We start from the raw sequence: 24,197 nt of genomic DNA on the forward strand, positions 1-24,197 counted from the left end.
CCCGAGTTATTACCCGTGTTATTACCCGAGTTATTACACGTGTTATTACCCGAGTTATTATGAGTTATTATCTGAGTTATTACCCGAGTTATTATCCGAGTTTTTACCTGAGTTATAACGAGTTATTACCCGTGTTATTACCCGAGTTATTACGCGAGTTATTATCCGAGTTATTACCCGAGTTATTATCCCAGTTATTACCCGAGTTATAACGAGTTATTACGCAAGTTATTATCCGAGTTATTACCTGAGTTATAACGAGTTATTACCCGAGTTATTACGAGTTATTATCTGAGTTATTACCCAAGTTATTATCCGAGTTATTACCTGAGTAATAACGAGTTATTACCCGTGTTACTACCCGAGTTATTACCCGAGTTATTATCCGAGTTATTACCTGAGTTATAACGAGTTATTACCTGAGTTATTACCTGAGTTATTACCTGAGTTATTTCTGAGTTATTACCGGAGTTATTACGAGTTATTATCTGAGCTATTACCCGAGTTATTATCCGAGTTATTACCTGAGTTATTACGAGTTTTTACCCGAGTTATTATCCGAGTTATTACCTGAGTTATAACGAGTTATTACCTGAGTTATTACGAGTTATTACCTGAGTTATTACCTGAGTTATAACGAGTTAATACCCGTGTTATTACCCGAGTTATTACACGTGTTATTACCCGAGTTATTACGAGTTATTATCTGAGTTATTACCCGAGTTATTATCCGAGTTATTACCTGAGTTATAACGAGTTATTACCCGTGTTATTACCCGAGTTATTACGCGAGTTATAATCCGAGTTATTACCTGAGTTATAACGAGTTATTACCCGTGTTATTACCCGAGTTATTACGCGAGTTATTATCTGAGCTAATACGATTTATTACCCGAGTTATTACGAGTTATTACCTGAGTTATTATCTGAATCATCATCTGAGTTATAACATTACATTAATCGTTTTGTTCGGCTCAAACTCGGGACAAACGTGTCCAGTTCTGAGAGCAGGTCAGCGGTTGCTGGTGCAATTCTCCGTCAGTGCCGCAGCAGAGCCGCGGACTGTGACGCGTCACTGGACGGTTCTGCGCACAAAGAGCGAGTTCAGCCCGAGGAGGATCATAGTGAGAGTGAGCTCAGCTCGGAGAGAGACGTGCTGCTCTTCCTCTCTGGAGTACGAGGGCAGAAACAGCGACGATCATCATCTTCATCATCATCTTCATCATCGTCGTCGTCGTCGTGCGAGGATTTAAGCTGCAGCCTCACGTGACCCGCGGAGTTAAAGTGAAGAACAAGACCTTCTTTTCTTTCTGTTTGTCCTCCTGCGGTTCAGCCTGGGATCCAATGGATGCTGGATTTACGCTCCGCTGTGTTTAGAGAAGAAGAAGAAGCATCTTTTCTCCAGTAAGTACCTGAATCTTAACCTTTTTTCTGCAGGTGAAGTTTTGAGAATTCGATCTGAAACAAGATCATTTCATGGAAGGAGAAGATAAACGAGATAGTTTAATGGAAGGAGAAGATGATGAGCTTCTGTCTGTCTCACTCAAGAGTCAACTCACAGGATTTTTGCTCCATTTGTTGGGATTTCCTTCATGGGTTCATCTCTCTCAGGAAAGTCATTTGAATGTTCAGTCACGAGTCACAGCATCACTAACTAGTTGAAGGTAATTCACAGAAGAGACCTTTAGATCAGACCCTGATGTGTGTTTTCATGGTGAAGCGTTTTCCAAACATCCTCCCGGGATTGAACCCAAGCCTGGAGTGTTTTATGGAAGAGTGTAAATCCAGCAGTGGTACACAACTGTTAGTGTGGTCGCACACTGACACACCAGGAGCTGAGGAAATCTAGTCTGGTGCATCTTCAAAGTAGCCCACGACTCTCCCGGGATCACAACCCTCTCCCCACCATTCATGTTTATTTATAGGTTCTGCAGCAACATATTTGGAGGAAAACAAGGGATGAGAGGTGAAGACGTGCAGAGGATCGTTGAGCGAGCACCAGCCGGGCTGGACTCAGCTCCATTTTCTTCGGGAGGAATGAAGAGCTGCCGGGAAACATGGCTGTGAAAGCGATTGTGTGGAATAACCCCCGAAATAAGAAGGTCCGTCGAGCCTCTCCTGGACCCGCAGGCGTGTGTTCTGAGGCTGCATCTGGACGGAGGGTCTGGATGATGATGGAGAAATGATGCTCAAGTGCACTTCCCTGCCCGGCAGCAGCCGAGGACTGTGTGGCACGAGAGCTTTCACTCGCGTCCACCTTCTTCCAGGGATTCACAGATTCTTCATTTGAGAATCATCAACCTAAAAAAATATATCAAACTCAAGTTGTAAATGCTGCAACTCCATCACACCAACGGACCTCACAAGAAATCTCATTTAGGAATAATAACCTTTGAGCTTTTATGAAGCACATTTCAGGAGTAAAAGAGATGGAAATTAAATATTGAAATCTTCATTATACAGTTAATTGTTCATCTTCTTCTCATATCTACACCAAGAGCCTTTTAACAATCTCTGATCTCTGTCTTTTTTATATAACCTACCCAATTTTATTACATCTTAAATCCCATTTAATAACTGAATTAAAACGACTTTTACCTTCTTACGAACCTCAGGATGAACACAGCCGTGCGTCTCTCATCTAATGCTGTGCAAAAGCTTCTCTCACAGTCGTCATGTTGGTCACGAGAACTCATGCAAACAGGTTCTTAACTCTTTCAAACACATGGCGATGGATTGTGAGTCTTCTTTCATTGGTGGAGCCGGAGAGCAGCTGTGTATTCAGATGGCATCGTTCCCTGTGGCTTCGACCCGCGTCCCCCCGGCTTCTGTTGCAGAATCGTTCAATAGAGACGCATCGTATGAATCACAAATGCATCAATTGAAGAAGAATCTGATTTTAATCTTCACTTGTGTTCGCTCCGCTGCCATGTGATCGCAATATTGCGCCTGAATCTGAAAGTCTTATTCTCACCGAGTCATTAGATAGTTCCGCAGTTGCGCTGCCCCCGGAGGTGAAGGTGGAGAGAACAGACACCTTTAACCAGCTCTCCTATCAATTATGGGCCGAACAAAAGCCCACCGACCAAGAAACCGTCTCATTGACTTTGGAATGTGTTCAAGCAATGACTTCCATTAGGTTCAGCTCGGGCAGAGGTGAAAGTGTGACGCCTCATTACATTTGGCAGCAAAATCTCTCACACATCATTCCAGTTGAGAAAGCCAAGAAGAGAAAAGTCCATCATCCTGCTGCAGCTTCCTCTGGGTGCACAAGTATCCACAAGTACTGGAGCAAGTATCAATGAGTACTGGAGCGAGTATCCAACAGTAATGGAGAAAGTATCCAAGAGTACTGGAGCAAGTATCCGCAAGTACTGGAGCAAGTATCAATGAGTACTGGAGCGAGTATCCAACAGTAATGGAGCAAGTATCCAAGAGTACTGGAGCAAGTATCAATGAGTACTGGAGCAAGAATCCACAAGTACTGCAGCAAGTATCAATGAGTACTGGAGCAAGTATCCAAGAGTACTGGAGCAAGTATCAATGAGTACTGGAGCAAGTATCCAAGAGTACTGGAGCAAGTATCCACGAGTACTGGAGCAAGTATCAATGAGTACTGGAGCAAGTATCCACAAGTACTGTAGCAAGTATCAATGAGTACTGGAGCAAGTATCCACGAGTACTGTAGCAAGTATCAATGAGTACTGGAGCAAGTATCCACGAGTACTGGAGCAAGTATCAATGAGTACTGGAGCAAGTATCCACGAGTACTGTAGCAAGTATCAATGAGTACTGGAGCAAGTATCCACGAGTACTGGAGCAAGTATCAATGAGTACTGGAGCAAGTATCCACGAGTACTGGAGCAAGTATCAATGAGTACTGGAGCAAGTATCCACAAGTACTGTAGCAAGTATCAATGAGTACTGGAGCAAGTATCCACGAGTACTGGAGCAAGTATCAATGAGTACTGGAGCGAGTATCCACGAGTACTGGAGCAAGTATCAATGAGTACTGGAGCAAGTATCAATGAGTACTGGAGCGAGTATCCACGAGTACTGGAGCAAGTATCAATGAGTACTGGAGCAAGTATCAATGAGTACTGGAGCGAGTATCCACGAGTACTGGAGCAAGTATCAATGAGTACTGGAGCAAGTATCAATGAGTACTGGAGCGAGTATCCACGAGTACTGGAGCAAGTATCAATGAGTACTGGAGCTAGTATCAATGACTTAAATTGATGATATACTGTATATGTATAAGAGTCAGTAAGAAAGTGGTAAGAAAGGAAAAGAAACAATTCTAAAAGTGACTGTAGTGTAAATATTGTTGCATCGACTCAAATCATAGTTTGGAATAAAACCTTTGGTTCGATCTGTAGATCGAGAGTAAAAATGTGAGAACAACACGTCTGATGAATGTTTTAAACCAATTAAAGCGTCTCAGTTTAAAGTGCAGCTCATGAACAAGTTTGCAACAGAGAGAGGAAATAAAAATATCGATTGAAAGGAGGTAAAAGGATAAAAGCAACAAAATGAACCTTTAAATAGTTTAACAGTTTTGTAATGAATTGTACTTGAGAATTACACCTTCGTTCCTTGAAAGACTCGTGCGGAGACATCGATGGGGGTTAAACTCTTCCACGTATCATCTCGGATTCTTCTCTTTCAAGATAACACAGTCGCTAACAAGCAATCCTTCTTAAGAGGATTAATAACGTCTTATCGCTGCGAGAGCCGGAGCCGTGCCCTCCAGTCTGAGGGAAACGTTCAAAACTCACCCAAGAACAACCGTTATAGTCAAAATCTCATTCATGGAATCAACGTTTAACTTCAGTTGATGTCGTGTTGAAGCTCGTGAAAGCAGCGTCTATTAAACGTCTGGAAACTGAAAGACAATCGAGGCTTTTCTTCCGACGACACGTCGTGAACTCTCTCTCACCCGATGTGCAAGAAAAGTTTTTCTGGAGATTTTTTCTCTAAGTATCAGCGATTTCAACTGATGAGCTGAAGAGGTTTAGATCCTCCAGTTAATTCAGCACTCAGACAGAAAACACACTGTTGTCTCTCCTTCACTGGAAACTTAAAGGTTGTAATCCAGCGTGATGGACCTGTGAAGAAAGTGTTGAAGGACCGAGCCGATGCCTTCTGTCTCGCTCGCACCTGACGCGGGACCTCGTTGTGGACCCGTGGACTCAAAATACATCAATACTTCCGTTCTGTTGGAAAGGATTGCACAGAAACTCAAAGGTACAGAAACGATGTCAAAGCTCAGCAACTGTCCAACAATGGGAGACAAAGAATCGAGGTCTGTCTAATAATCCCGACGACAGGGTTAATCCAAACACCAGTGTTGTGTTGTGCGAGGAGGCTGCGGCTCCTAATCCTGAAAGACATATCAGTTTCCACTGATGTAGGTCAGAGCTAAACCTTCCTGTGCCACTGATACCACAATTACTGTCTTAGAGCTGCTGACCTTGAACCAGGAACTCCATCATGACGTTGATTCTTGAAGCTGGTGCTGGAATATTCAAGAGTCTTCTCTGAAATATCTCTTAAGAATATTGAGAAGAAACAATATTAATGTCATGCTAATCTACTTCCTGTTTCTGCAGCGGCGACGAGAACGCTTCTGTGTAAACACTTTTTATGATCTTCAAAGTAGACGCTCATAAAAAAAGTGTATTTTATGTAGTAGTCAATTTTATTATCTCACTGGGTCCACTTCAGGTCTCTCACCCTCCAAGGAGCCAGGAAACGTTTGCAAACCTAGATTCGTACATGTTCACCAGCACCACACGTGTCACAATTTAGCTTCAACAGTGTCAAATGTTGCAGTGCATTATGGGATTTTGTGGCACTCTTTTCACGAGTGAGGGGACGAGTGTGTTTGCGAGCATGTTCACGAGTGATGGGACGGGTGTGTTCACCAGTGTGTTCACGAGTATGTTCACAAGTGTGTTCACGAGTATGTTCACAAGTGTGTTCACGAGTGTTTTCACGAGTATGATCACGATTATGTTCACGAGTGTGTTCACGAGTATGTTCATGAGTGTGTTCATGAGTGTGTTCACAAGTGTGTTCACGAGTGTTTTCACGAGTATGATCACGATTATGTTCACGAGTGTGTTCACGAGTATGTTCATGAGTGTGTTTATGAGTGTGTTCACAAGTGTGTTCACAAGTGTTTTCACGAGTGTTCACGGTTATGTTCACGAGTGTGTTTATGAGTGTGTTCACGAGTATGTTCACAAGTGTGTTCACGAGTGTGTTCACGAGTATGTTCACGAGTATGTTCATAAGTGTGTTCACGAGTATGATCACGATTATGTTCACGAGTGTGTTCATGAGTGTGTTCACAAGTATGTTCACGAGTGTGTTCACAAGTATGATCACGATTATGTTCACGTGTGTGTTCACGAGTGTGTTCCCGAGTGTGTTCATGAGTGTGTTCACGAGTATGTTCACGAGTGTGTTCATGAGTGTGTTCACGAGTATGTTCACGAGTGTGTTCACGAGTTTTTTCACAAGTGTGTTCACGAGTGTGTTCATGAGTGTGTTCATGAGTGTGTTCACAAGTGTGTTCACGAGTGTGTTCACGTGTGTGTTCACGAGTGTGTTCCCGAGTGTGTTCATGAGTGTGTTCACGAGTATGTTCACGAGTGTGTTCATGAGTGTGTTCACGAGTATGTTCACGAGTGTGTTCACGAGTTTTTTCACGAGTGTGTTCACGAGTGTGTTCATGAGTGTGTTCATGAGTGTGTTCACAAGTGTGTTCACGAGTGTTTTCACGAGTGTTCACGATTATGTTCACGAGTGTGTTCATGAGTATGATCGCGATTATGTTCACGAGTGTGTTCACGAGTATGATCGCGATTATGTTTACGAGTGTGTTCATGAGTGTGTTCACGAGTGTGTTCACAAGTGTGTTCACAAGTGTGTTCACGAGTGTGTTCACGATAATGTTCACGAGTGTGTTCACGAGTGTGTTCACGAGTGTGTTCACGAGTATGATCAAGATTATGTTCACAAGTGTGTTCACGAGTATGTTCACAAGTATGATCACGATTATGTTCACAAGTGTGTTCACGAGTGTGTTCACAAGTATGATCACGATTATGTTCACAAGTGTGTTCACGAGTATGTTCACAAGTATGATCACGATTATGTTTACGAGTGTGTTCATGAGTGTGTTCACGAGTATGTTCACGAGGGTGTTCACAAGTGTGTTCACGAGTGTGTTCACGAGTATGTTCACGAGTATGATCACGATTATGTTCACAAGTGTGTTCACAAGTGTGTTCATGAGTGTGTTCACAAGTGTGTTCACGATAATGTTCACGAGTGTGTTCACGAGTGTGTTCACGAGTATGATCAAGATTATGTTCACAAGTGTGTTCACGAGTATGTTCACAAGTATGATCACGATTATGTTTACGAGTGTGTTCATGAGGGTGTTCACAAGTGTGTTCACGAGTGTGTTCACGAGTATGTTCACGAGTATGATCATGATTATGTTTACGAGTGTGTTCATGAGTGTGTTCACGAGTGTGTTCACGAGTATGTTCACAAGTATGATCACGATTATGTTCACAAGTGTGTTCACGAGTATGTTCACAAGTATGATCACGATTATGTTTACGAGTGTGTTCATGAGTGTGTTCACGAGTATGTTCACGAGGGTGTTCACAAGTGTGTTCACGAGTGTGTTCACAAGTGTGTTCACGAGTATGTTCACAAGTATGATCACGATTATGTTCACAAGTGTGTTCACGAGTATGTTCACAAGTATGATCACGATTATGTTTACGAGTGTGTTTATGAGTGTGTTCACGAGTGTGTTCACGAGTATGTTCACGAGTATGTTCACGAGTGTGTTCACAAGTGTGTTCACGAGTATGTTCACGAGTGTGTTCACAAGTGTGTTCACGAGTATGTTCAAGAGTGTGTTCACGAGTGTGTTCATGAGTGTGTTCACGAGTATGTTCACGAGGGTGTTCACAAGTGTGTTCACGAGTGTGTTCATGAGTATGTTCACGAGTATGATCACGATTATGTTTACGAGTGTGTTCATGAGTGTGTTCACGAGTATGTTCACGAGTATGTTCACGAGTGTGTTCACGAGTATGTTCATGAGTATGTTCACGAGTATGATCACGATTATGTTTACGAGTGTGTTCATGAGTGTGTTCACGAGTGTGTTCACGAGTGTGTTCACGAGTGTGTTCACGAGTGTGTTCACGAGTGTGTTCACGAGTGTGTTCCCGAGTGAGGGGATGCGTGTGTTCACGAGTGAGGGGACGAGTGTGTTCACGAGTGAGGGGACGAGTGTATTCACCAGCGTGTTCACAAGTGTGTTCACGAGTGTGTTCACGAGTATGTTCACAAGTGTGTTCATGAGTGTGTTCATGAGTAAGGGTATGAGTGTGTTCATCAGTATGTTCACGAGTGTGTTCACGAGTAAGGGGACGAGTGTGTTCACCAGCGTGTTCACAAGTGTGTTCACGAGTGTGTTCACGAGTGTGTTCAAGAGTATGTTCACAAGTGTGCTCATGAGTGAGGGGACAAGTGTGTTCACGAGTATGATCACGATTATGTTTACGAGTGTGTTCATGAGTGTGTTCACGAGTGTGTTCACGAGTATGTTCACAAGTATGATCACGATTATGTTCACAAGTGTGTTCACGAGTATGTTCACAAGTATGATCACGATTATGTTTACGAGTGTGTTCATGAGTGTGTTCACGAGTATGTTCACGAGGGTGTTCACAAGTGTGTTCACGAGTGTGTTCATGAGTATGTTCACGAGTATGATCACGATTATGTTTACGAGTGTGTTCACGAGTGTGTTCACGAGTATGTTCACGAGTATGTTCACGAGTGTGTTCACAAGTGTGTTCACGAGTATGTTCACGAGTGTGTTCACAAGTGTGTTCACGAGTATGTTCAAGAGTGTGTTCACGAGTGTGTTCATGAGTGTGTTCACGAGTATGTTCACGAGGGTGTTCACAAGTGTGTTCACGAGTGTGTTCATGAGTATGTTCACGAGTATGATCACGATTATGTTTACGAGTGTGTTCATGAGTGTGTTCACGAGTATGTTCACGAGTATGTTCACGAGTGTGTTCACAAGTGTGTTCACGAGTATGTTCATGAGTATGTTCACGAGTATGATCACGATTATGTTTACGAGTGTGTTCATGAGTGTGTTCACGAGTGTGTTCACGAGTGTGTTCACGAGTGTGTTCACGAGTGTGTTCACGAGTGTGTTCACGAGTGTGTTCACGAGTGTGTTCCCGAGTGAGGGGATGCGTGTGTTCACGAGTGAGGGGACGAGTGTGTTCACGAGTGAGGGGACGAGTGTATTCACCAGCGTGTTCACAAGTGTGTTCACGAGTGTGTTCACGAGTATGTTCACGAGTGTGTTCATGAGTGTGTTCATGAGTAAGGGTATGAGTGTGTTCATCAGTATGTTCACGAGTGTGTTCACGAGTAAGGGGACGAGTGTGTTCACCAGCGTGTTCACAAGTGTGTTCACGAGTGTGTTCACGAGTGTGTTCAAGAGTATGTTCACAAGTGTGCTCATGAGTGAGGGGACAAGTGTGTTCACGAGTGTGTTCAAGAGTATGTTCACAAGTGTGTTCATGAGTGAGGGGACAAGTGTGATCATGAGTGTGTTCACGAGTGTGTTCATGAGTGTGTTCACGAGTAAGGGTATGAGTGTGTTCATCAGTATGTTCACGAGTGTGTTCTCGAGTAAGGGGACGAGTGTGTTCACCAGCGTGTTCACAAGTGTGTTCACGAGTGTGTTCACGAGTGTGTTCAAGAGTATGTTCACAAGTGTGTTCATGAGTGAGGGGACAAGTGTGTTCACGAGTGTGTTCACGAGTGTGTTCACGAGTGTGTTCACGAGTGTGTTCACCAGCGTGTTCACAAGTGTGTTCACGAGTGTGTTCACCAGCGTGTTCACAAGTGTGTTCACGAGTGTGTTCACGAGTATGTTCACAAGTGTGTTCATGAGTGAGGGGACAAGTGTGTTCACAAGTGTGTTCACGAGTGTGTTCACAAGCGTGTTCACAAGTGTGTTCACGAGTGTGTTCACGAGTATGTTCACAAGTGTGTTCACAAGTGTGTTCATGAGGTGAGGGGACAAGTGTGTTCATGAGTGTGTTCACGAGTGTGTTCAGGAGCGTGTTCACGAGTGTGTTCACGAGTGTGTCCATGAGTGTGTTCATGAGTGTGTTCACAAGTGTGTTCACGAGTGTGTTCACGAGTGTGTTCGTGAGTGTGTTCGCGAGTGTGTTCACGAGTGTGTTCACGAGTGTGTTCACGAGTGTGTTCACGAGTGTGTTCACGAGTGTGTTCACGAGTGTGTTCACGAGTGTGTTCAAGAGTGTGTTCATGAGTGTGTTCACGAGTGTGTTCAAGAGTGTGTTCACGAGTGTGTTCACGAGTGTGTTCACGAGTGTGTTCACGAGTGTGTCCACGAGTGTGTTCACGAGTGTGTCCACGAGTGTGTTCACGAGTGTGTTCACGAGTGTGTTCAAGAGTGTGTCCACGAGTGTGTCCACGAGTGTGTTCACGAGTGTGTTCACGAGTGTGTTCAGGAGTGTGTTCACGAGTGTGTTCACGAGTCTTTTGGCTCTTGATTGGCTCAGCATGTGTTTCCGATGCTTGTGTTTTCCTGCACAGAAGTCGAGCAAAACAATCAAAGAGCAAAATGTTTTCATTAATTCAAGGATCTTCTTTCTCTTCTCATGTACGAGCGTGACCTCACTGGTGTGATGGACCAGGATCTGTTGAAATGAGGCTCCATAGGTGGTTGTAAGATGGATTCTCTCATCCATCAGAGAAAACGTCTTATTTCTGCTGCACTTTGAAAGAAGGTGCTTTGAGCGATAGATCGGAAACTTTTGTTATTGTAGGACAATTTTACAACCTCGAAAAAATGTATAAAAAAAACGATTCTTGATTCGGTTCATTGATTTTCAGATCATCACTTTTAAAGGTCGATTCAGAGCAAGAATCCACCAACATACTGGAGTTTTTCAATCTCATCCACCTCTTCATCCACTTCATGACATAAGAATGAAATGAATGTGTACTTTGGCTGCTGCTGTGACTCATTTCAAATGACTCGCACCAAGTGAATTATGACTCGTCAAACTCATGGTAGACAACTGAACAGCAAGTCACATGTTTGTCTGATCGACACGTGTGTGTGTGTGTGAGTGTGTGTGTGTGTGTGTGTGTGTGTGTGAGTGTGTGTGTGTGTGTGTGTGTGTGAGTGTTCCCGCGATATCCCCTACATTATACATAATGTCACAACATTTTCTCCCTCTCTTTACATCATTTTTCATTGAGACACTTGACATTTTTATGTAAGATATTTATATATATATATATATATATATTTAAAACCCTCACTTAAGCAAACCTGTGTGTTTCAGGCAATCTTCATACATGGATGTCTTTTTATTTTCACTCCCAGTATTGAAGCTCAGATGGTTCGATACTGTTGTTGTTTCCACCACTTCCTGCTCTGGATCCTCCGCACCATCGTTTCCTCAGCGATGCTGAAAACATGGCCAATTAGCCAAACATTCCCACCAGTGATCGTTGTAACGGCATGAAGAGATCTTCTCAGATGAGTAATTGGATGAAGCCAGACTTGGTGAAGGTCAACGCGAGCGAAGGTGAAAACTCATGCAAATGAAAAAAATGCTGATTTCCATATCCTGAGCGTAACATTTAGTTGCTAATGTTTGAGAATCTCTCACGTCACTGTGGTCATGAAGGACATTGTTCTACTGAAGTCATGGAGCCTCTCAAGGATCGAGAGATTCTTCACACTTTTCTTGGTTAACCCTCCCTAAAGCCGCGATGTTTCTCAATCCCAGAGATTAGTGAGATCGAAGGTGCAGATTAAAGCAAGTGAGGAACAGATTCGCTCGTGACTCCTGCGGCACTGAAGTAGTGAATTCTAGTGTTTGGTTCATTGAATCAGAGCTGGTGACTATTCTTCTTAAACCAGGATTTGCTTTCATTCATTCATTTCTTCAAAGACCTGTAGACGTCACGAGCGAGCAGGAGAGCCGAACTACAGATCATGGCAGTGACACGAGTCTAATAGCATCAAATGAACTATTGATTTTCAAGATCCACATCAATGTAATGATGATGGCGTTTTCATCCAGGATTAATGTGAGAAAATCAAAGCCAGCGATCAATAAATATCATCATCTAAATTTCCTGTCTAGTTTAATTTCTTGCTCCACTAGAAGAACTCACATTTCTCCGATCCTTAAAACTCTTGGCTTCCAGTTTCTTTCAGGATCAACTTTAAAATTCTGGTTCTTACTTTCAGATATATTCATGGTCAGACCTTCCATCAGTGATCTGATCCAGACTTACACCCCAGCTCGGGCTCTGAGGTCTGTGGATCAGAATCTACTGATGGTTCCTGAACTTCAGGACCAGAGGAGAGAAATCCTTCCAGACTGTTGCTCCTAAGCTTTGGAATGATCTTCTCTCTCTTTGTGTTTGATGATCTACTGACTCCTTCAAGAAACATTTGTGTTTGATGATCTACTGACTCCTTCAAGAAACATCTGTGTTTGATGATCTACTGACTCCTTCAAGAAACATTTGTGTTTGATGATCTACTGACTCCTTCAAGAAACATTTGTGTTTGATGATCTACTGACTCCTTCAAGAAACATCTGTGTTTGATGATCTACTGACTCCTTCTAGAAACATCTGTGTTTGATGATCTACTGACTCCTTCAAGAAACATCTGTGTTTGATGATCTACTGACTCCTTCAAGAAACATCTGTGTTTGATGATCTACTGACTCCTTCAAGAAACATCTGTGTTTGATGATCTACTGACTCCTTCAAGAAACATGTGTGTTTGATGATCTACTGACTCCTTCAAGAAACATCTGTGTTTGATGATCTACTGACTCCTTCAAGAAACATCTGTGTTTGATGATCTACTGACTCCTTCAAGAAACATCTGTGTTTGATGATCTACTGACTCCTTCAAGAAACATCTGTGTTTGATGATCTACTGACTCCTTCAAGAAACATCTGTGTTTGATGATCTACTGACTCCTTCAAGAAACATCTGTGTTTGATGATCTACTGACTCCTTTAAGAAACATCTGTGTTTGATGATCTACTGACTCCTTCAAGAAACATCTGTGTTTGATGATCTACTGACTCCTTTAAGAAACATCTGTGTTTGATGATCTACTGACTCCTTCAAGAAACATCTGTGTTTGATGATCTACTGACTCCTTCAAGAAACATCTGTGTTTGATGATCTACTGACTCCTTTAAGAAACATCTGTGTTTGATGATCTACTGACTCCTTCAAGAAACATCTGTGTTTGATGATCTACTGACTCCTTTAAGAAACATGTGTGTTTGATGATCTACTGACTCCTTCAAGAAACATCTGTGTTTGATGATCTACTGACTCCTTCAAGAAAAATCTGTGTTTGATGATCTACTGACTCCTTCAAGAAACATCTGTGTTTGATGATCTACTGACTCCTTCAAGAAACATCTGTGTTTGATGATCTACTGACTCCTTTAAGAAACATTTGTGTTTGATGATCTACTGACTCCTTCAAGAAACATTTGTGTTTGATGATCTACTGACTCCTTCAAGAAACATCTGTGTTTGATGATCTACTGACTCCTTCAAGAAACATCTGTGTTTGATGATCTACTGACTCCTTCAAGAAACATCTGTGTTTGATGATCTACTGACTCCTTCAAGAAACATCTGTGTTTGATGATCTACTGACTCCTTCAAGAAACATCTGTGTTTGATGATCTACTGACTCCTTCAAGAAACATCTGTGTTTGATGATCTACTGACTCCTTCAAGAAACATCTGTGTTTGATGATCTACTGACTCCTTCAAGAAACATCTGTGTTTGATGATCTACTGACTCCTTCAAGAAACATCTGTGTTTGATGATCTACTGACTCCTTTAAGAAACATCTGTGTTTGATGATCTACTGACTCCTTCAAGAAACATCTGTGTTTGATGATCTACTGACTCCTTCAAGAAACATCTGTGTTTGATGATCTACTGACTCCTTTAAGAAACATCTGTGTTTGATGATCTACTGACTCCTTCAAGAAACATCTGTGTTTGATGATCTACTGACTCCTTCAAGAAACATCTGTGTTTGATGATCTACTGACTCCTTTAAGAAACATCTGTGTTTGATGATCTACTGACTCCTTCAAGAAACATCTGTGTTTGATGATCTACTGACTCCTTCAAGAAAAATCTGTGTTTGATGATCTACTGACTCCTTCAAGAAACATCTGTGTTTGATGATCTACTGACTCCTTCAAGAAACATCTGTGTTTGATGATCTACTGACTCCTTTAAGAAACATTTGTGTTTGATGATCTACTGACTCCTTCAAGAAACATTTGTGTTTGATGATCTACTGACTCCTTCAAGAAACATCTGTGTTTGATGATCTACTGACTCCTTCAAGAAACATCTGTGTTTGATGATCTACTGACTCCTTCAAGAAACATCTGTGTTTGATGATCTACTGACTCCTTCAAGAAACATCTGTGTTTGATGATCTACTGACTCCTTCAAGAAACATCTGTGTTTGATGATCTACTGACTCCTTCAAGAAACATCTGTGTTTGATGATCTACTGACTCCTTCAAGAAACATCTGTGTTTGATGATCTACTGACTCCTTCAAGAAACATCTGTGTTTGATGATCTACTGACTCCTTCAAGAAACATGTGTGTTTGATGATCTACTGACTCCTTCAAGAAACATCTGTGTTTGATGATCTACTGACTCCTTCAAGAAACATCTTAAGACGTTTTTATTTGTTCAGGCTTTTCTTTGATTTTCATGAACTCCTGTTGTGTTATCAGTTTTATCTTGATCTTTAAAGTATATACTTTATTGAATATTGTTTTGATTGTTTAAGCGCTTTGTGACCCTGGTCTGGAAAAGCGCTATACAAATAAAAATTACATACTTACTTTTGGACACAAATCATGGAAAACATTGATATTTAGTTCAATAGTAACAATAGAACTTTGATTGTATTCGTGCAGTTTTATTTTAAACTAATATTTTCAATGAATATTTTAGTTGAAATAAAGTAATGGTTAATAAAGTAAAATGTCACATTCAGCTAAAATAACTACCTCTGCCAAGGAGGTTTTGCTTTTGCCATCTTTCTCTTGGCAATAACAGGTTTTAATGTGGATGAGTTTATTTAATTTTTGTTTCAAATTAGCTTCTAAACCCTGAAGAAGTGAAGAACACTGGTGCCCGATACGTCGATCGCGATATAGCGATCGATCGTGGAGCTGTTGAAGCTGTTGAGTAGATGACAAGATATATATGATATAATATAAGAAAATTAAGAACGAGCTCAGATTTGATTGACATGCAGAGCAGCCTATCTGAGCCCCCCAACTCTTTCAGAGGACGCACAGCAAAGTTTATACGGCTCAAGAATGAAGATGATGACGTGATCGGAAATACATCCTTAAAAACACACTTATATTAAAACATCACATGATGACTGTTTGTAAAATAATACGTGTTGCTCTGATGAGCCACAAAAGTCTGCAGTTCAAAGATGAACACGACCACAGATAAACACGACAGTTTAGTGACGGTGACATCACAGACTACCTCCATATCTGACACTTTATGTGCACCACAAGGTCAAGTCAGAAGGTGGAGCCATTAGAAAACATTCAGTTGCATGTCCCAGCTAGATAGGAGACCCTGGTGAGCTCGGGGAGAAGCTACAAACTCACAACACACCAGAGGTTTTCCTGCGTAACATTTGAAAACTATAACGCCTGAAAGTTCTGGAGATGATGGAACGGTGGACGATCAATAATGAATCTCTTCTCCTCGACGAGTGACGTCATCCTGGTCGAGAACGAGTCTTTACCGTCGGATTCTCTTTCAATCTAAACGAGCGTCAAACGTGCTGATCACAGCAAACGTGCAGAGACAAAAGATTTTCTGTCGAGCCTTTGTTGGAGCAGGAAGTTGCTGGTGTTCTCTCTCTCGCTGCTATTAATAGTCAAATGGAGGAAAGTATTTTTCAGGTCAATAATTTTTCACCTCAATTCTCTTTAAAAGCTGCTGATTTGGGATTGTGTGGTTTGACGCACACGTGGGAGAGAAATGACTTTCAGGTTCTTCATGTTCTTGATAAAATATGTAACACAAGTGTTGATGTTTGGCGACTGAAGTTCATGTTGTAACCACGTGTTCTCTCCTCAGATTCACTGCATTCAAGGGAGCAGCTTCCATTTATCGCAATTGGATGAGAGTCTAATTAGCCCCTGGCAACTAAAGATGACGTTACCATGGAAACAAATAGTTCTGCTATCAATCACCGGATGCCTTGCAGGTAAGATATTTTAACAGTTATTATTTGAAAGACATTCCTGCCTGTTGTCAACAACACCTCTGACAATCTCCTCATAAATGAATATTAATATCCTCTCGATACCTTTTCTGTGAAGCTTTTAATAGCTTTTTCGTGAGAGTTCATCAAACACTGTCTCTTTCATTGACGAGAACTCTTGTGAAAAACCTCTGACGGCATGAACTAGTTCATCTGTGGACGTGATCCGTGGACAGCAGGGCGTCCTGACTCTTCCCCTCGGCGGCGTCCTGTGCACACATTGACTTCTGAGTTTGTGGTCCGTCCAGATTATCGTCGGGATCCTGCTAATGAATCCTGCTCTCCTGCACGTCTTCTCACAGTCGAGGCTCTTGTGGCTCGAGGACATGAAGCATCATTTAAAGTTCAAAGAGCAACATTTAACATTCACGTTCGTCTAAATGTCTCGCTGCTGTAATTCATGTGACATTAGCTTTAAAAACATCTTTTCTTTGATCCATTTCTATGTCTCATCACACGACAGTAAAAGGCTTTCATGCCAGAGAGCTGCACCTACATCACGAAAGAAAGAAGACGCACGTAATAAATAGGTTTTAATGAGTATGTGTGAAAAATATTGTCTTTATCTGACAGAAGTTACAAAATTCACTCATGTTCTCATGTCGACCAGTGTTGATCCTTTTCAGAATAATGTGTTCTTTGTAGACAAACATGTTTGTTCATTTTAATGTAGCGACTGGAGCTCAGTTCGTCTTCATCTTCGTCCAAAAAGACACAAACAAAACACCTTCAAACGGCTCGACTGTAACGTCCCTCTTGGATTGAAGCTCCACATGAGAGGAATAGTTCAGAAATATGATAAATAAGTTTATATTTGTTTGTTGTTCTAAGATGTCAAGTGTGTTTGTGTCATAAATGATATGACGATGAACGTTGTTATTTGAGCGTAACATGGTGATGAGTGATGAGAAGGTGTTCACGTTGTTGTTCCACACAAACTTCTCACTCCAACTATCTAACAATAGACATCTTCTCACGGGGAAAACTTTCATTCTTTTTCTACCACCTTCGTGAAAAATGCTTCGAGCTAGAATTGAAGCTTCTCAAACCAACTGTGAGTGTCAGTTGGAAATAAATCCAATATTTGATTCACAGCTTCTGCTCGTAAATGAGGTGAAGAGGAAACGTATGGAATGTTCAGCAGTTCTTCAGAGTTAGTTCAGTTACATGATCATGAACATTGAAAGTACAAAGTATTGATGAGTCGATGGGTCATGTGCTTTTTTCTCTGTGAACAGACTAACGTTAATGTTATATATTGATCTAATGATGACGTGCTAATGCTAAGATGCTACGAAACGTTGCAAAAAACATCGAAGTCCAGATGTTTGTAGCTGACGTGAGTCGCTCAAACTATTGACCAGGTTTAACACATAAACAAAGATTTGAGTTTGGGTAATTATGGATGAAATTAAATTAAAAAATAAATGTATTCTCATACTTAACTTAGTTTAAATTGAATGAATGGGAAATAAAAATAAACTTTTACATACAAAGGTGAATAATTAAAGCGTTTTTATGATTTAATTTACAAACAATTGTACAAATCTGAGGAAAATATAATAATTAGAATGAAGTGATAATGTTGTGAAAAGTAAAAACAACAAATAGAAAATAAAGGAGTGAATAAATAAACTGGATGAAGGACCTGGAATATCTGCTTCTTCTTCTGCGACTTGACTCCAGTATTTAAAGTGACGCTGTTGTTGGAGATGTTTATCTGCGGCTCGGCCCTGATGACGAGTCAACGAACGAATGAAAAACATGTAAAGAAATAGATGCTGACAAAGTCTTTACATGTTATGATGAATATAATCTACTGGTGTCTCGTCACCAGGTTGATGGTTTGATTCTGAACCGTGTCAAACGCTCGCGTCACAAATCTTTGTTTCCACCAGGAATAAAAGTCTCACATTATCTTCTCCACCTTCTCTTGCATTTCTTCATGGATTTTCACGGCACAATAAATCATTTCTCGCATCCGAGCGACAAGGTGACGATTCATCATGTGGATGAAGATGTTGTGGAAGCAGCGACGACTCATAAGAAGACGTGTTTTATCCTCCATGATGATGGTGTCGGAGCTCATTGAAGGAAGGTCTCATCGTACAGTGAAAGCAAACATGTCAGCAGAAGTGGCTTCACGGTCCTCGCAGCCACACGAGCAAAGAAGCCGCACAATGTCACGCTTGTTAAATATTAATGTGTTCCTCAAAGAGATGCAGGATCTTAAAAGAAAGAACCAGCAGCTCATGATTTATTGATTGTTGCCAATACTTTGTGTGCTGAGGTCAGGAAGCTAATGTTTCCGTCTCTCTCTGCAGTCTGTTCGCAGGACGTGATCTTCCAGGGGCCGAGGCTGAGGACGGAGCCCAGCGACCTCGTTCTCGCCGCCAACTCCCCGGAGCAGCGAGCGACCGTCTCGTGCGAAGCCGAAGGAATCCCGACGCCGCAGTACAGGTGAAGCGTTTGTTTGTCCTCAGGTCAAAATCATGGCTTTCACTCTTTCACTCGTGAACATGAGCTGCAAAGCAAACATTGCTGAGTCGTCACTTTAAGGAAAATAGATTCAGAAATAGAATAGAATAGAAAATAATCGTTACAGCTGATGATAACAAAGTGAAGCCTTTAGAAAGTTGTTTCTTTGTCCAACAGCGATTGTGTTTCCACACGCGCTCAGCAGCGCAGACGCACAGCAGGAGGTCATGACCTTGTGGACGACCTTTCTCTTGATGTTGACTGTGTTTGTACGAGTGTGTTGTGGCTTCACACTTCAGTGTGTGTGTGTGTATGAGTGTGTTGTGGCTTCACACTTCAGTGTGTGTGTGTATGAGTGTGTTGTGGCTTCACACTTCAGTGTGTGTGTGTGTATGAGTGTGTGTGTGTGTGTGTGTATGAGTGTGTTGTGGCTTCACAACTTCAGTGTGTGTGTGTATGAGTGTGTGTGTGTGTGTGTGTATGAGTGTGTTGTGGCTTCACACTTCAGTGTGTGTGTGTATGAGTGTGTTGTGGCTTCACACTTCAGTGTGTGTGTGTATGAGTGTGTGTGTGTGTGTACGAGTGTGTTGTGGCTTCACACTTCAAATCCAGCTGCATCTTGAATACAAACTCTTGTTATATCGTGGATAACATGTTTGTGTGTCTGTGTGTGTTTACTCAACACAAAGTTGTGTAGTTTGTTCAGAAGACACTTGGACAGTTTGAGGTCAACAGTGTTGTTCTGGTTGACATGATATGATATGTGTGTGTTTGACCCCCCCACTCTACCTGTGTATCAGCCTCTAGTGTACATGTGAGGTACTACACCCTGACTTCTGACTAGAATTGGTAACAATAGAATTGGCCAAGTCAACAATCTTGACTTCCGCTTCCGGTGAGCCTTTGATCGGCTGCTTGAACGTAAGCTCCTGCAATAATTGCCAAAAACAGTCGTTTTAACGACTACTTGTCCGGATTTTATGCTCATATCACTTAAGATATGTCTCAAGCATCTATGATCTATGATCGTGATGCTCTTTTCAACATCAGAGAGTCGATGGAGGATTATAATCGCGACAGTTACCAACGTCCGGTGAACGTGTTTCCGGCTCCGCTTCTCATCGACTCGGACTCTGTGGAATATCGTTTGATCTCTCGGGTGATTTCCACAAGCGATGGAGTCGGGCTGGAGTTCAGGTCAGGATGAGACGTGCAGTTGCGATCGCTCGGAACAACTCTAACGTCATCGAACGTCATCGATGTTTGATCGACATTCCTCTCACTGAAGAGCATGACGACACATCAGCGCTGCCGTCTGTCCAGACCTCAACGAAAGGTGGTAAGATTTTTTCATTTTCTCTCTTTAATTCGGCTTTTACTACGGAGTTGAACTTCAGTGACAGCTGGTACCCACGTGACCGCTGTTCGCTTCAAAAGATCCCGCTCTGCTGTCAGTGACGTCGTCAGTGACGTCATCGGTGCTGAATGTAGGACTTCTTAATGTTCGCTCCATTACTAATAAATCCTTTATTCTTAATGATCTTTTCACAAGAGTTAATTTGGATTTATTATGTCTTTCTGAGACTTGGCAGAGAGAGGAAGAGTTTATTCATCTGAACGAACTCTGTCCAGTAGGGAGCGCTGTCCTGGGGAAGCCTCGCCTCTCTGGTCGTGGAGGAGGTCTTGCTACTGTTTTTAGGGAGAGATGTTCTTGCAAAGTGATTCAAACACAGGAATTCACTTCTTTTGAGTCTCAGATGATCTTGGTTCTACAAGACCTTTCTATTGTGTGTCAATCTACCGCCCGCCTGGTCCTGCGGTGATGTTCTTGAAAGACTTTAGTGACTTCTTATCTTCCATTATTCAAATGGAATCTGTTCATATTCTTGGAGACTTTAATCTTCATGTTGATGACGTCACATCTTGTTCTGCTAAAGAACTTTTAACTTTAACTGAAGCATTTAATTTTGAGCAACATGTTTCTGAACCCACTCATCAAAAAGGCCACATTTTAGACTTAGTTTTTACTCTTGGCCTGAACATTTCTAATGTATCTGTACATGATGTCCATCTGAGTGATCATTCTCTTGTCTTGTTTAACCTGGACTTCATCCCTGAACCTAAGCCTTTGAAAGTTAGGTCTCAGAGGCGTGTCATCTCAGCCGATACTGCAGACAGTTTTTCTGCTATGTTTGACCGTCTTTCCTTTGATGACTGCACAGACGTGGACAGTTTGATTCACTGTTTCACTGGTCATTGTGTTGAAATACTGGATCAAGTGGCACCTGTTAAATCGAACTTGAAAATTCAGAAAAAACGGTGCCCTTGGACAAATGAAGATCTCCTGAGTCTGAAGAGACTTTGTCGAAAGACTGAGCGTCTCTGGAAGTCCACTAAACTTGAGGTGCATAGACTTCACCTCAGGGATCTGTTGACTTCTTACAATGAGATGGTAGAAACTGCTAGATCTGATTACATCAGAAAACTGGTAGCAGCAAATAGGAAAAACCCCAAAGTTTTGTTTGACACGATTAATTCTCTTGTGTCTCCTGCTCCTCAAATCACGCCTGTCTTCTGTGAAGCTGACAGCAATGATTGTTGAGATTTTTCATTGACAAAATTAAATTGATCAAAGAGAAAATCTCTCCCCCTTTGTTGGGAACCCCTACTGTCTCTGAGCCCATCTCCTCCTCTTGGTCATCCTTCACTGCTGTATCTTTGGGTGATATTTCAGCACTAGTGAACAAGATGAAACCCTCCTCTTGCTCAGATGACGTCCTTCCTTGTAGGTTTTTTATCAAAGTATTTGATGTAATTGGCCCCCGAGTTACCAATATGTTGAACCTCTCCCTTTCCACAGGGGTTTTTCCCAATGCATTTAAACATTGTGGAGCCTCTGCTCAAAAAACCAGGCTTAGACCCAACTGACCTCAGTAATTTCAGGCCTATTTCTAAGCTCCCTTTCTTGTCCAAGATCTTGGAGAAGGTGGTGTCTGAGCAGCTGTCTTTGTTCCTGGATCAGAGCGACATCCATGAGAAGTTTCAGTCTGGCTTCCGTAAACATCACTCTACGGAGACAGCTTTATTGAAAGTGTCCAGTGACATCATGATGTTCTGGTTCTCTTGGATCTGTCCTCAGCCTTTGACACAGTTGATCACCAGATCCTGCTGAGAAGACTGAGGGATGAAGACTGTCTGGGTCTGTGTTAGAATGGTTCTCATCTTACCTTTCTGGGCGCAGTTTTAGTGTATCTGCCAATCAAATGAGGTCTGAATCGGCAGATCTGTTGTGTGGAGTCCCTCAAGGTTCTGTTCTGGGTCCTTTATTGTTTTTGCTGTACTTGATTCCCCTCGGTAAAATCATTCAGAGATTTCCAGATGTTTCTTATCACATTTTTGCTGATGACATCCAGCTCTACTGCTCTGTTGATCCAACTGAGCCCCAAAGGCTGAACTTAGTCAATTGTTTGCTAGAAATCAAACAATGAGTGAAAACACTTTACAGCTAAATGTGGACAAAACTGAAACACTGGTGATTGCTCCTGATGATAAGATCCCAGGGTTGAGTCAGTACTTGGGTGACTTAGGTCAGTCTGTCAAACTGAGCCTGAGAAACCTGGGTGTTGTATTTGATAAAGACATGTCTCTTGTTCAACACTGAAGAAAACTAACCAGAAACTGTTTCCTTCAACTGAGAAAAATCTCTAAACTTAGGAAAATGTTGTCGGAACATGATCTGGATCTTATAATCCATGCGTTTGTTTCTTCTCGTCTGGACTATTGTAACATTTTGTTTTCATGTCTTAACAAGAAGGATCGTCTCGCCTGCAGTTGATTCAGAACTCTGCAGCGAGAATTCTGAGCCACTCAAGTAGAAGAACTCACATTTCTCCGGTCCTTAAAACTCTTCACTGGCTTCCAGTTTCTTTCAGGATCAACTTTAAAATTCTGGTTCTTACTTTCAGATCTATTCATGGTCAGACCTTCATGATCTGATCCAGACTTACACCCCAGCTCGGGCTCTGAGGTCTGTGGATCAGAATCTACTTATGGTTCCACGCACACGGCTCAGGACCAGAGGAGAGAAATCTTTTCAGGCTGTTGCTCCTAAGCTTTGGAACGATCTTCTCTCTCTTTGCTCTTGATGGATCTACTGACTCCTTTAAGAAACATCTGTGTTTGATGATCTACTGACTCCTTTAAGAAACATCTGTGTTTGATGATCTACTGACTCCTTCAAGAAACATCTGTGTTTGATGATCTACTGACTCCTTCAAGAAACATGTGTTTGATGATCTACTGACTCCTTTAAGAAACATCTGTGTTTGATGATCTACTGACTCCTTCAAGAAACATGTGTTTGATGATCTACTGACTCCTTCAAGAAACATCTGTGTTTGATGATCTACTGACTCCTTCAAGAAACATCTGTGTTTGATGATCTACTGACTCCTTCAAGAAACATGTGTTTGATGATCTACTGACTCCTTCAAGAAACATCTGTGTTTGATGATCTACTGACTCCTTCAAGAAACATCTGTGTTTGATGATCTACTGACTCCTTTAAGAAACATCTGTGTTTGATGATCTACTGACTCCTTCAAGAAACATGTGTGTTTGATGATCTACTGACTCCTTCAAGAAACATCTGTGTTTGATGATCTACTGACTCCTTCAAGAAACATGTGTGTTTGATGATCTACTGACTCCTTCAAGAAACATCTGTGTTTGATGATCTACTGACTCCTTCAAGAAACATCTGTGTTTGATGATCTACTGACTCCTTCAAGAAACATCTGTGTTTGATGATCTACTGACTCCTTCAAGAAACACCTTAAGACGTTTCTATTCGTTCAGGCTTTTCCTTGAATTTCTGGAACTCCTGTGTTGTTATCAGTTTTATCTTGATCTTTAAAGTATATACTTTATTGAATAATGTTTTGATTGTTTAAGCGCTTTGTGACCCTGGTCTGGAAAAGCGCTATACAAATAAAACCTACTTACTTACTTGTGTGTCATCGTTATGACAAATGTCTTCCTGAGATGATCAGACAAGATCAATCGATCCCAGATCTTTGTTGATAATATAAGTAAGTAAGTAATATTTATTTATATAGCGCCCAGGTGCATTGTTCACTTGATTATATCATATTTGATCATATTTGTCCGTTATAAAATGTCCGTTGTCAAAAGATCATGTGACCTCCATGTCAAGGTCGGAA

The 24,197-nt window shown here is 41.7% G+C and overlaps 1 protein-coding gene across 2 annotated transcripts in view; it reads left to right on the forward strand.

The window, feature by feature from the left end:
- Positions 1 to 1,165: 1,165 nt before the first annotated feature.
- Positions 1,166 to 24,197, forward strand: part of cntn3b (contactin 3b) — a 65,105-nt gene continuing 42,073 nt past the window's right edge. The window contains exons 1-3 of one of the 2 annotated variants that reach the window (XM_087801559.1): positions 1,166 to 1,404; positions 16,311 to 16,440; positions 18,822 to 18,957. In XM_087801559.1, the coding sequence (XP_087657685.1) occupies positions 16,386 to 16,440; positions 18,822 to 18,957 (191 nt within the window). In that variant the 5' untranslated portion in view covers positions 1,166 to 1,404; positions 16,311 to 16,385. Of the gene's footprint in view, positions 1,405 to 16,304; positions 16,441 to 18,821; positions 18,958 to 24,197 lie in introns of those variants that run through there. The other variant, XM_087801561.1, reaches the window with a different exon arrangement.

The sequence above is a fragment of the Callionymus lyra genome, chromosome 10 (assembly GCF_982586985.1).
Source record: "Callionymus lyra chromosome 10, fCalLyr1.hap1.1, whole genome shotgun sequence".
Classification (NCBI taxonomy): Eukaryota; Metazoa; Chordata; class Actinopteri; order Syngnathiformes; family Callionymidae; genus Callionymus; species Callionymus lyra.